Source organism: Bufo gargarizans, chromosome 6 (genome assembly GCF_014858855.1).
Source record: "Bufo gargarizans isolate SCDJY-AF-19 chromosome 6, ASM1485885v1, whole genome shotgun sequence".
Taxonomy (NCBI): domain Eukaryota; kingdom Metazoa; phylum Chordata; class Amphibia; order Anura; family Bufonidae; genus Bufo; species Bufo gargarizans.
In genome coordinates this window covers 61755396-61767670 of record NC_058085.1, presented here as the reverse complement: position 1 = coordinate 61767670, position 12275 = coordinate 61755396, and the positions used below count along the sequence as shown (strand labels likewise).

Genomic DNA, 12275 nt, shown 5'->3' with positions numbered 1-12275 from the left:
TCTGCACAGAAAAGTGGAACATACACATATATATATATATATATATATATATATATATATGTATGTTAATTTTTGCTATTGCAGCTGTATACTGGGTGGTAGAAAGGGGAAGGAGATTGAAAAACGCATTAAAGATAAAACGCATACCAAACGAAGCACTGATTTCACTGCGGCGCCTCGCCGAACTAGCGCTCCTGTGTCTCCCCCTAGAGACACATTATGGGTACTGCACCCTGTCAGCGGATGCAGCGTTGACATTGAACGACTCTGCAAAAAAAATAAAAAAAAAATAAAGCTTCTGGTTTGGAAGACGCGGCCAGAGATCGCTGCTGCGGTGCCGCACCAAGACCCTGGTCAGAGGAAACCTTTCGTGATTCGTCTTTAAAAGGCGGGGACGCGAGCACAGACGCCCCCGCCGCTCCGTGACGGGAAAATGAGGAGGCGGAAGTGCATAAGAGAAAAAAACAGAAGCGTGGACGAAAAACCGCATCCCTGCCGGATAAATGAGCCAAAAAAGCGCATGACAGAGCGAGCCCCCCGCTGTGCGCCATCTTTCTGCAGGTGTCGCATGGGTAGGCAGTGTGAACGGTGACCTTGTGTGCACATGTAGTGTGCTGTCATGGCCACGCTCTGCAGCTCTTATATATCCATTTCTGCTCTTCCAGGTTCTCCCTCCTCCTCCTCCTCTTCCTCACTCCCACGCCTCCATTGTGGTCGACGCCTCAGCAGAAGCGACAATCAGAGGGACGTCGCCTCCTCGTACGGACGGGTATTGGGTGTGTTGTCACCTTTGTTGTATTTTGTGTAACTGAAAGCCATTGCGGTGGGTTCACTCCCCGCGTTGCGTTCGCTGGGTGTATATATACGTCTACTGTGTCTGTACCTGGCATTTATAATCGGCGCCTTCAGGCAGCAGACGCCGCTATACGGTAGCGCGCATTGGAGGGACGCATCTGGAAATTGGGTACGGGGCCCAAACCCTTTCAGTGCCCAATGCTGGGGCCGAGGCGCCCGCCTCCTGACCTAAGATCGCTGCTGTGTGGCCATTGAACCGAATCGGGTCACAGCCCGACTCTTCCCCAGGATCGCCGATAACATCGACACTTTGCACCAGTCGTTTGATTGATCCCTAAGTCATGCAGTTTTTTTTCGGAGGGTCCATCTTGCCGGTGACTCTGGGCGAGTCACGCTGCAACCCGATACGGTTGAATGGCCGCACAGCAGCGATCTTTGGCCAGGAGGCGGGTGTTGCGGCCCGAGATCCCGATGTGCCCCTCCAATGGACTCTACTGTATAGCGGCGTCCGCTGCCCGTAGGCTCCGATTATAAATGACAGATACATTAGACCTATACACTGATATTTGGGCTTGACAGGGGCACGCCACGTGCCCAAAATCGCCATGTATCCGTACCCTTCTGCCTGCACTTGTAATATTCATCTAGGTATATACAGATGTGATATACATTCCCTCAAACTCCCCCCCCCCCCCCCCCCCGACTCCAGTGGAACCCCGATAGTTTTCCTCTGTGCCTGTCCCTTACCCCATCTCTACTTTGAAGGGTAGAAAAATCCACCGCACATCCATCCATCATCGGATTTGACCGCAGAAAATCCATTGTGTGACGTGCAGAATTGCTGCGGTTTTCACTTCTCTTCATCGAAAAGGGGTGAAAATCCGCGACAAAAGGGACCTTGAAATTCCGCACGGCAGGTCAGAAAATTCTACCTCACGCGGTTGAGATTTCTTCGCGATGCGTCCGTATGGCTTGTGCTGTGATCCACTATGTATTTTCCGCGCACAGACCCCGGCCTGGAAGCCTGCAGCTATTTTGCTACCCTTCACCTATCAACCGTATCAATGTGTTGGAATAAGGCTCCCGAAACTTGTCCTACACTCGCGCCCCTTGTGGTGGTAGGGGACAGTTTTTTCCACTAAGGAGTACACCTCTCCGAATACCCCCTAAGGGCACCGTAAAATACTTCACGTCCACACCAGGTTTGCCCAGGGAGTTGCTACGATCTCAAAAGATTCAGGGTCCAAGGCCTATATCCGACCCCCCCCCCCCCCCCAAATGCTTAAGGCATATTTGGATGGACCTTAGAGTCAGCACTAACTTACAGGAGAATACAGCACCACACACCTCTTATCTCCATTGCTGCCTGATGTAGACGTTCTCTTTCCTTATCTTCTCCGTTCAGCCCACCATGACGACTTCTTCCAGCCACATCTGGTCTCAGTTATCCATAACAGACATCTTAGCTTCCACACTTTTTTCTATTCTCCTCCTCCTGGTGGCTCAGATGTCTTATCCTGCTGCTACCCCACAATACGGTCCCCCCGGGGTTCTTAATTTCCCCCTGACCCTATACTGCAGACATAAGGTAGATAGTCCCTGTAGTGTTCCCAAAAGTCCAATCCAATAGTAATAATTCTCTCCCAGTGTCCCCTTACTAATAACAGTGCCCCCTAATGTGATAATGCTCCCTGAGAGCGCCCCTATTCTTAGTAGTTACCGTCTATATCAGGGATGGCCAACCTGCGGCCCTCCAGCTGTTGCAAAGCTACAACTCCCATCATGCCCGGACAGTCTACAGCTATCGGCCTACAGCAGGGCATGATGGGAGATGTAGTTTTACAACAGCTGGAGAGCCTCAGGTTGGCCATGCCTGGTCTATATAGTGCCCAATGATAATGCCCCCACAGAACCCCCCAGTGCTTGTGCCGTCTCCAGTAGTGCCCCCCAGTACTATCTTCCTCCAAAGTGACGAAAAGCGCAAAAAACCCCCCCAAAATACTCGCCTGACTTCCAGCTCCCCGCCGCCATCTGCAATGCAGGCCATAGAGCTCTTCCGACAAGCAGCCTGAGATGCCAGTTATCTGCCCAGGCAATAACGATGACGTCATTGCTCCACCTGAGACCTGGCACAAGGCGGTTGTGGTGATGTCACCGCTTTGCGATTGCCTGAACTAACCTCTTGCCTGTAGCCTATGAGGGTGAATAGCGGGACAGAGAGCCATTGACTTCTGTGTCCCGCTGCAGTAAATTGACTGTATTGCCGCCCCTAGGACAGTGATACAATTGCATTGTTGGGGGCCACTACATCGGGGCCCCTGGACAGTACATTGGGACCCAAGCCCCAGACATTTTGACCTACAGACACCCCTGGGTTTGCTGATTTCTTACAGTTTTGGATCCCTAAGGTTCCATATTGCAGACCTGTAGGTGCTCCGCCTGTTGCTGTACGGCGCGTTGCATCGTATTCCTCCCTAGGAATGGCTCTGAAGGGGAACACCCACCTAACAGTGACTAGAGACGAGCAAAGTTCATATTTTGAAATTCGTTCACGCTTCGTTTGGTGGTAAAAGCAGAATTGCGTTATGGATTCCGTTTACTCCCCTGCATAACAAAAACGGGACGGATCAGTTTTGAAGCCCATAGACTTCTATTATAACGGAATGAAAAACGGAATGCCTCTAAAGGCATTTCATCATAGAATTGCGTTATGGTCCGCGGTAAAAGAATCCATAACGCAATTCTGCTTTTACCACCAAAGTAAGCGTGAACGAATTTCAGAATATGAAATTCGCTCATCTCTAACAGTGACTCGCATGCCACCATTTTTTACTCCTTGTGGCTGTATAGAGTCAGAGGATGCATTCACACTGTAGTGTACGGTGCCGATATCCGGAGATTCCTCAGACCTATGCTGTGGTATACGGCACCTATAGGCTCCCATTTACGTATACCGTGTGTCCGAACCTCACTGATCTGATATTGAAGGAGTATCTTGTGCAAAAAAATATGTAAAATATGTGTTCAGACCACACGTGGAGTCAATGCTTTTTCTTTCTTGTTTTATTTTAGCTAATATCGTATTCCAGACATGAAAGTTTATAAAGAAGTCATCAGATATGAATCTGCTCCGCTGTCAGGTAAGAAGCCGCTTTACTGCGGTGTAACGCATGATACAGGTACATAATGGCATGACCTGGCGCATGCGCTGTACCCGCCAACTGTACTCCTAGGCTCTGAGCATTCCCTGCGTATGTATGTGAACTGTGGGTTTGGTGGACCAAGAAAAACGGACAGAGTAACAGGCGCAAATCCACAACCAATGGTAGAAAACAAATTGGTTTATTCAGGACAACGCGTTTCGGGGTGCATGACCCCTTTATCAAGTCTACAGAAAGAAATGTATCGATCACATACATGAACTTCGGTGAAAATAGATAAGTGTGGATAATAAACCGTAGCGAGAGTAAATATGCATATACATGTATAAAAGAGTAAATGCATTCGAATAATGAATTAAATTAAATGGAATAGAAGATATTAAATATATACATATATCCTGGGAACACTTACTGATAAAAACTATATATATATATATGTGAGAGATAAAATAATATGATGATAATATAATAATAAAAGTACAGTAGTCTCAAGGGGATTCATTGGAGGCATCTTGGACGTTGGCATTGGAATATGCGCCTATCGCTGGCTATCTACTGAGAACGTTAGGTTTTGATGTCAAGACTTTGTGGCTATAGTGGCATAATTATGGCCATGTGTAAGGTGCATTTTGGTCCTTTGGGAGGCGCAGGAGGAATGTGGGAGAGAGGGGAACACTTGGTAAAAAAAGGATATGGTTAAATATAAGGTATAAAATGGAATTGGGATAGAGTGTGGCTGAGGGTGTAAATGTTTGTCTATATGTATGTATGGGAATAACAAAGGGTAATGGGGAGGTGTGATGGGTAAAATTGATAAAGTTTGGGTGAATAAGTAGTACCCCCAAATGGTGGGGGACAGGGTAGAATGTGTGTCCAGGATGAGGAAGATAAGTTAGCATATTGAAGAGGAGGTGCTGGCTTGCATGGAGGTAACTGACCTGGTGGATCACAGTGGAGCCGCTCGTATCCCAGCACGTGGGGTGTCTGGAGCGATCGATTCACAAAAAGGCGTGCACTGTCAGTGTTTTTGAAGGGGCCGGCGTTGGATCGTTGGACACGTGGGGTGGGCGGGGCTGTGGTGGTGACACTGGTCAGAGGGAGGGCGGGGATGGCGAGAGGTACTGGAGGTGGGCGGGTGCGGTAATGGTGACGCTGGCCGGAGGGCGGGTGGAGGCGGGGCATGGTGCTGCCGGAGTTGGAGCGCTCATCGCATGGGGTGGGCGGAGCTGCGAAAGTGATGCGGGCGGGGAGCAGGGACGGCGAGAGGCACTGGCGGTGGGCAACAACCAAATTCAAATCCTCCTTCATCACCACGTTCAATTCAAATCACGATGTCCTGAGGAACATCCTCTCAAAACACTGGAACATCCTAAAAAATGACCCCTTTCTCAAAGAAACCATTCCGGCCAAACCCCAGATTATCTTCAGAAGGGCGAGGACATTGAAAACATACTAGCCCCCAGCAAACGAAAAAACCCACAGCAACAACCACTCCAGCCTTTTTCCCAGATTTGATAGGAAGTTACAAATCAATGCAAATGCTGCATGAGTATCGCCAACCGAACAAAAAAAATTCAGAAGCAATGCCACAGGAGAAGAGTTCCAAATAAAGAGCTTCATGAACTGCTCCTCCTCATTTATAGTATATCTGTCGGAATGTGAACTGCAATATGTTGGTCGAACCATACAGACACTCGGGGAACGCCTAAATAAACATCGGTTGAACATTGTACACGGATTCCAGAAGCATAGCGTTTCAAGACATTTCTTATCGCGTCACGACAAAGGCCCTGCCAAACTCCACATCATACTGATCAAATCCATTAACGAAACCTGCCCACATAGATTCAGAACACTCCAAAAAAGGGAGATGTTTCAAATTGCAGATGCTAGAACCTTATGGTCTCAACGAGAGTCTAGAGAACAGGTGCTTCTGACTCTAAAAACCTGTTTTTCCTCCCCTTTTTGTTTTTAATGTCCCTTTTTCTTTCTTTACTTTTTTCCTTCCTTCACCATGTCTCTATACATATATAGTTTTTATCAGTAAGTGTTCCCAGGATATATGTATATATTTTATATCTTCTATTCCATTTAATTTAATTCATTATTCGAATGCAGATTTACGCATCTACTCTTTTATACATGTATATGCATATTTACTCTCGCTACGGTTTATTATCCACTCTTATCTATTTTCACCGAAGTTCATGTATGTGATCGATACATTTCTTTCTGTAGACTTGATAAAGGGGTCATGCACCCCGAAACGCTTTGTCCTGAATAAACCAATTTGTTTTCTACCATTGGTTGTGGATTTGCGCCTGTTACTCTGTCCGTTTTTCTTGGACTTTCTTGGTCCACCAAACCAACAGTTCGGCACCGACCGAAGGGTGTTTGGACAAAGCCGGCGGCACCAACCCTCACGAGTACTCAGCTCTCATTGTAGTTGCACCCAATTGGTGCAACTCTAACATGGGGGGAATATTCACCCTATGAGTGCCTTCTCTTTCCTTCTTTTTTTTTTTTTTTTTTTTTTTTTTTTTTTTTTTGTTTTTGTCTACAACCGCTGCGTATGTATGTGAAATGTATCCTTAGAGCTCCATTCACATGGCTAAGGACCTTCTGATCTCCATGGGCAGGTGTACATTATTATATCTTTTTCTACTGCATAGCACAACGCAGCAGGCTGCACTCTCCTGTACACAGGGTATATAGCACGACGCAGCAGGCTGCACTCTCCTGTACACAGGGTATATAGCACGACGCAGCAGGCTGCACTCTCCTGTACACAGGGTATATAGCACAACGCAGCAGGCTGCACTCTCCTGTACACCGGGAATGTAGCACAATGCAGCAGGCTGCACTCTCCTGTACACCGGGTATATAGCACAACGCAGCAGGCTGCACTCTCCTATACACAGGGTATATAGCACAATGCAGCAGGCTGCACTCTCCTGTACACAGGGTATATAGCACAATGCAGCAGGCTGCACTCTCCTGTACACAGGGTATATAGAACAATGCAGCAGGCTGCACTCTCCTGTACACCGGGTATATAGCACAATGCAGCAGACTGCACTCTCCTGTACACAGGGTATATGGCAGTACGCAGCAGGCTGCACTCTCCTATACACAGGGTATATGGCAGTACGCAGCAGGCTGCACTCTCCTATACACAGGGTATATGGCAGTACGCAGCAGGCTGCACTCTCCTGTACACAGGGTATATAGCACAATGCAGCAGGCTGCACTCTCCTGTACAGAGGGTATATTGAAGTACGCAGCAGGCTGCACTCTCCTATACACAGGGTATATGGCAGTACGCAGCAGGCTGCACTCTCCTGTACAGAGGGTATGTAGCACAATGCAGCAGGCTGCACTCTCCTGTACAGAGGGTATATGGAAGTACGCAGCAGGCTGCACTCTCCTATACAGAGGGTATATAGCACAACGCAGCAGGCCGCACTCTCCTGTACACAGGGTATATAGCACAACGCAGCAGGCTGCACTCTCCTGTACAGAGGGTATATGGAAGTAGGCTGCACTCTCCTGTACACAGGGTATATGGCAGTACGCAGCAGGCTGCACTCTCCTGTACACAGGGTATATAGCACAATGCAGCAGGCTGCACTCTCCTGTACAGAGGGTATATGGCAGTACGCAGCAGGCTGCACTCTCCTGTACAGAGGGTATGTAGCACAATGCAGCAGGCTGCACTCTCCTGTACAGAGGGTATATGGAAGTACGCAGCAGGCTGCACTCTCCTATACAGAGGGTATATAGCACAACGCAGCAGGCCGCACTCTCCTGTACACAGGGTATATAGCACAACGCAGCAGGCTGCACTCTCCTGTACAGAGGGTATATGGAAGTAGGCTGCACTCTCCTGTACACAGGGTATATAGCACAACGCAGCAGGCCACACTCTCCTGTACACAGGGTATATGAAGTTATGTGCGGGTTTCCCTGCGGACATTCTCCACAGCGTGTGGATGACATATTTTTTAATCTCATCCGCTTTGCTGTTTCAGTAAATGCTGTGAATTTTTACACACAGTTTTTCACTTTGGAAAAATCCAAAGCCTTTACGCTGCACGTGGGCACAGCCGAGTTCACCTACCATCCAACGCCACTCATGAATATTTCTTTCCCATTCAGCTAGACATCATGACCGAGGGACGACCGAGCCGATCAGCTTTTTCTTCTCAAACCTGGAGGAACTGCTTTCATGGAAACCGACCAGCCAAGACATGTTTAATATCGCCGTGACCCCTCTGGCAAAACGATATCCACCTATCGGTAGCCAGAGGCCGAGGACTCTCGTCTGCCATGACATGATGGGAGGGTATCTGGATGACAGGTAGGACAGATGATCTGAGACCTCTGTAACTTTTATATAACATCAGACATGCGGGACGTAGATCTGTATAACCAGACGCAATCTCTTCTGCAGGTTTATTCAGGGCACTGACGCTAAGGAGCCGTATGTTTTCTACCATTGGCAGTACATTGATATTTTTGTCTACTTCAGTCATCGGATGTTCACCCTTCCTCCTGTGTGTTGGACAAATGCTGCTCACAAACACGGCGTTTCTGTCTTGGGTAAGACTTGCAGGATGACTGACATTACATTACCTATCCATAAGGGATGCTTGTGCAGAGGAAAACACTTATAGGGGCTATCCAACCCCTATAATGCCCGGGTACCTCATACAGGTTATATTTACCTCGCTCTCCAGCGCAAATGTCGCTACTGATACCCTGTCGCACAGATCAAAACATCCGGTGTCGGGGGGAGCACCAATAGCAGGCCACGACGGGAACGACCCTCCCTAGCACCGTGGGTGACGTTAGGGACACTAGTCCCCGTTACGGCCTGCTCTTGGCTGCTCCCCCCGACACCGGATGCTTTGATCTGGGAGATGCAGCCGTGCGGGTATCAGTAGCGATGTGGCTGTAAGTATAACCTGTAAGAGGTGCCGGGCATTATAGGTGTTGGGAAACCCCTTTTAAAGCAGATTTGTCACTATAACATACCCCACAATATGGGGGCAGTTTTGGAATCCAAAATCAGGAATGGATCATAAAAGGACAGATACAACTTCTCCCCTTTTTTAATTCTCTCCTGGATTTGGCTTCCAAAACTGCATCAGGAAACCTGACTGTGTGACCAAGTCTGATAAGTTACTAAAACCTTTGGTACAAATATGTATAATTTTGTCTGTGTAATAAGCCCAAAGAATACATCAGTCTCCTCGAGCCCAGTGTATTCATGACAAGTGCCACTGCCTCTTCCCACCCTGCTCACTAATGACTGACGTTAGCAGCTATATGGGGCTCTGTTCACATCTGGTCTTTAAAATGTCAGGGATATTCCCCAGTGTATGTATCTCAGAAAGGAGCCTCTGATATATGGCGCTGTACAGTCATACAAAGGGAAATTTTGGCCATAATAAAAATACGCCATCCTCTAAAATATATTTCTCGCTCGTATCATTGGGGGACACAGGACCGTGGGTATAGCTGTTTGCTGCCACTAGGAGGCGACACTAGGCTGAAAACTGTTAGCTCCTCCTCTGCCAGCTATACCCCCTCCAGCCTGGAGCGAGCATATCGGTTTTTAGCTTAGTGTCGTAGGAGGCAGACCTCCCAGGGTGGCTTTCTTTGATTTTTATTTTTATTTTTCTCCTGTTTCGTCTAGATGGGGAAGAGTCGCATTGCCTCTCTGTCTACCCTGGGGGATATCGATTTCGGGAAGGGGGGGGGGTAGCGATTTCCACTTCTCGGGCGCCATTCGCGCCGTCGCCGGCCATGCAGGGTTAATTATTTTGCGGGTCCAACCTTGGGGGCGGCTCCGCTATTGTGGGCACTAGGGGCGCTCTTCTTTTTAAACCCAGCGCCTCTTTATCTTTCTCACTTCCCCGCCGCTGTGCCCTGCTACACGTACCATCCTAGGGTCCCGACCGTCCTGTCGGGATCCCTATGTGCCGTAGAGTGCACGCAGAAAATGACAGGAGGGCGTGGCTAGTCGGCAGCGCATGGCGTTTGTCAGCGTCGCGCCAGTCAGGACGCAGAGTTCTCTCCTCCTCCTTCTTGCGTGGATAACTGCAGCTCTGCGTGTGGGAACACAGGACCTGGCTTTGCTGGCCATTTTGGTAGGATATCGCTACCCCCTCCAGCATTGAGCTATCCACAGCATACCATGTCTGACCCAATCAATACTTCCCCCTCAGTCCACCCGCAAGGCCACCTACTATGCATGCGCCATTTGCAAAGTAAAATTCCCTCGTGGACAGGTAGACTCTCTGTGCTTGGCATGCCATGCGCCCAGGTAGGTCCAACCCCTTCCCCCCTAAGATATCCCAATCCACCCTTTCTCGCTTGGGTTGTTTGGTTGATAAATCGCGACCTGTGCAGTCCGCACCGTCTCAGGGCGGCCACTCCAGGGGCAGGCCTCCTAACAAGTGTTACAGAGCAGGACACCATTCCTCCTCTGACGCCTCGGCATCCCCCTCCTGGTTTCCAATCACAGGCTTCCTCCCTCCTGGGAGAAGCTGTCTGGGATACCTTCCAGGTGTAGGATGACCTTCCCTCCACCAGCCACCAAGGGGTGTCTTTTCTGTGCTTGAAGCATGCACCCAAGACTTTCCCCATGCACAAGGACTTCTATGTTGTTGTCGCCAAAGCATGGGACCAGGCAGGTCTGCGCTTTCTGATCCCAAAGCGAGGCTAAATGGTCCTCTCCTCCGAAGGGGATCCCCCAGTCGCTCGCCTGGCGAAAAATACGGCTATTCCGGTAGCCGACAGATCCTCTCCATGACCCAATAAAACATGCATAAAGTCTCTCACCAAGTCTGTATTTGTGGCCAATGGCTCAGCACTATGGCCCATTTTCGCCTCTGCCTGGGTAGCCAAGGCAGTCTCGTAGTGTGCCCTCCATTTGAACCAAGACTTGGCGGCGGATCTTCCCCCAGCTGAGCTCTAATCCTTGGCAGTGCAAATCTCGTAGGCAGGAAAATATCTGTGAGGCGGCCCTGGACGCTGGGGCTATGGTTGAGCACTCCTCGGCTATCGCGGTATCTGGCTTAAAGTTTGGGCGGTGGATTTATTCTCTAAGCGCTCACTTATGGGCCTTCCTTTTGCTGGATCCCGACTCTTTGGTTCCCGGCTAGACGAAATCATTTCTGAAGCAATGGGTGGAAAAAGCACCCATCTTCCACAGCAAAAGACCAAGCACACATTCTGTCCTAGGGCTTCAGCATCCCGTTCTCATTCCTTTCGCTGATTCTTGGGCACCCGGCCAGCAGCTAACTTGTCTGCCAGACCGCCCCCACACAGGACCAGTGGAAAAAAAAACGTCTTTTAAACCACAACCGGCATGGCGCCCGCGCACTCACCTGTCACGTTCCTCTTCCGGTAAGCAGTCTTCCGCATGAAGGCACGCCCCTACCCTTGCGGGTTGGGGTAGTCTCCTCCTCTTTCAGGAGACCTGGCAGGCTCACATCTCAGATGCATGGGCACTCGAGATTGTAAGCTCCGGTTAAAAGATCGAGTTCACTTCCACCCCTCCCAATCGTTTTTTCCTCTCTCAACCCCCCCAGGGATTCAATTCGGGCGGTGGCTTTCTTCCAAGCAGTTCAATCCCTCCTCACACGGGGGGTGATGACTCTGGTTCCTCTGGAGGAACGGTTTACGGGTTTTTATTCAAACCTGTTCGTGGTGCCCAAAAAGGAGGGCTGTTCTAGATCTCAAGGTTATAGACCGGTTTCTCCGTGTTCAACGATTCAGAATGGAGTCCCTGCACTCAGTGATTGCAGCCGCCCACCAACGTTTTCTCCGTTTCTCGCTGCCCTCCTTGCCCTTTTGCGATCCAGGGGCATTACTCTGCTCCCCTATCTGGGCGACATCCTGATCAAGGCTCCTACAGTCACTCAGTGCAAAGGAAGTCTGCGGATCACACTGGACACACTCTCTCGCTTCGGCCGGCTAGTGAACTTGCAGAAGTCTTCACTGCGGCCCGCCACGCAGATCAGGTTCCTCGGCATGATATTTGATTCTGGCTCGGCGTTGGTTCGCCTCCCCCCGGACAAGAGGCTGGATCTTCAGCGGTCGATCCGTCTTCTCCTCCAGTGCCGGAGCACGTCAATCCGCAATTGTATGCGGATACTGGGTGTGATGGTAGCCTCCTTCGAGGCAGTTCCTTTCGCACAGTTTCACACCCGGTCATTTCAACGTGCCAAGATGTCATTATGGGACAAGTCCCCGAATTCCCTGGACCAGCGTATGCACCTGTCTCAGCAGGTACAGTCGTCACTCAGG

General features: G+C 49.6%; 1 protein-coding gene across 4 annotated transcripts in view; it reads left to right on the top strand.

Moving 5' to 3' along the window:
* The first annotated feature begins 411 nt into the window (after window positions 1-411).
* Window positions 412-12275, top strand: part of ENGASE (endo-beta-N-acetylglucosaminidase) — a 38424-nt gene continuing 26560 nt past the window's right edge. For 2 of the 4 annotated variants that reach the window (XM_044297808.1, XM_044297805.1), the window contains exons 1-5: window positions 412-572; window positions 666-776; window positions 3868-3935; window positions 8115-8316; window positions 8410-8558. In XM_044297808.1, coding sequence (XP_044153743.1) covers window positions 3887-3935; window positions 8115-8316; window positions 8410-8558 — 400 coding nt within the window. In that variant the 5' untranslated portion in view covers window positions 412-572; window positions 666-776; window positions 3868-3886. The remainder of the gene's footprint in view (window positions 573-665; window positions 777-3867; window positions 3936-8114; window positions 8317-8409; window positions 8559-12275) is intronic. The other 2 variants (XM_044297806.1, XM_044297807.1) reach the window with 2 other exon arrangements.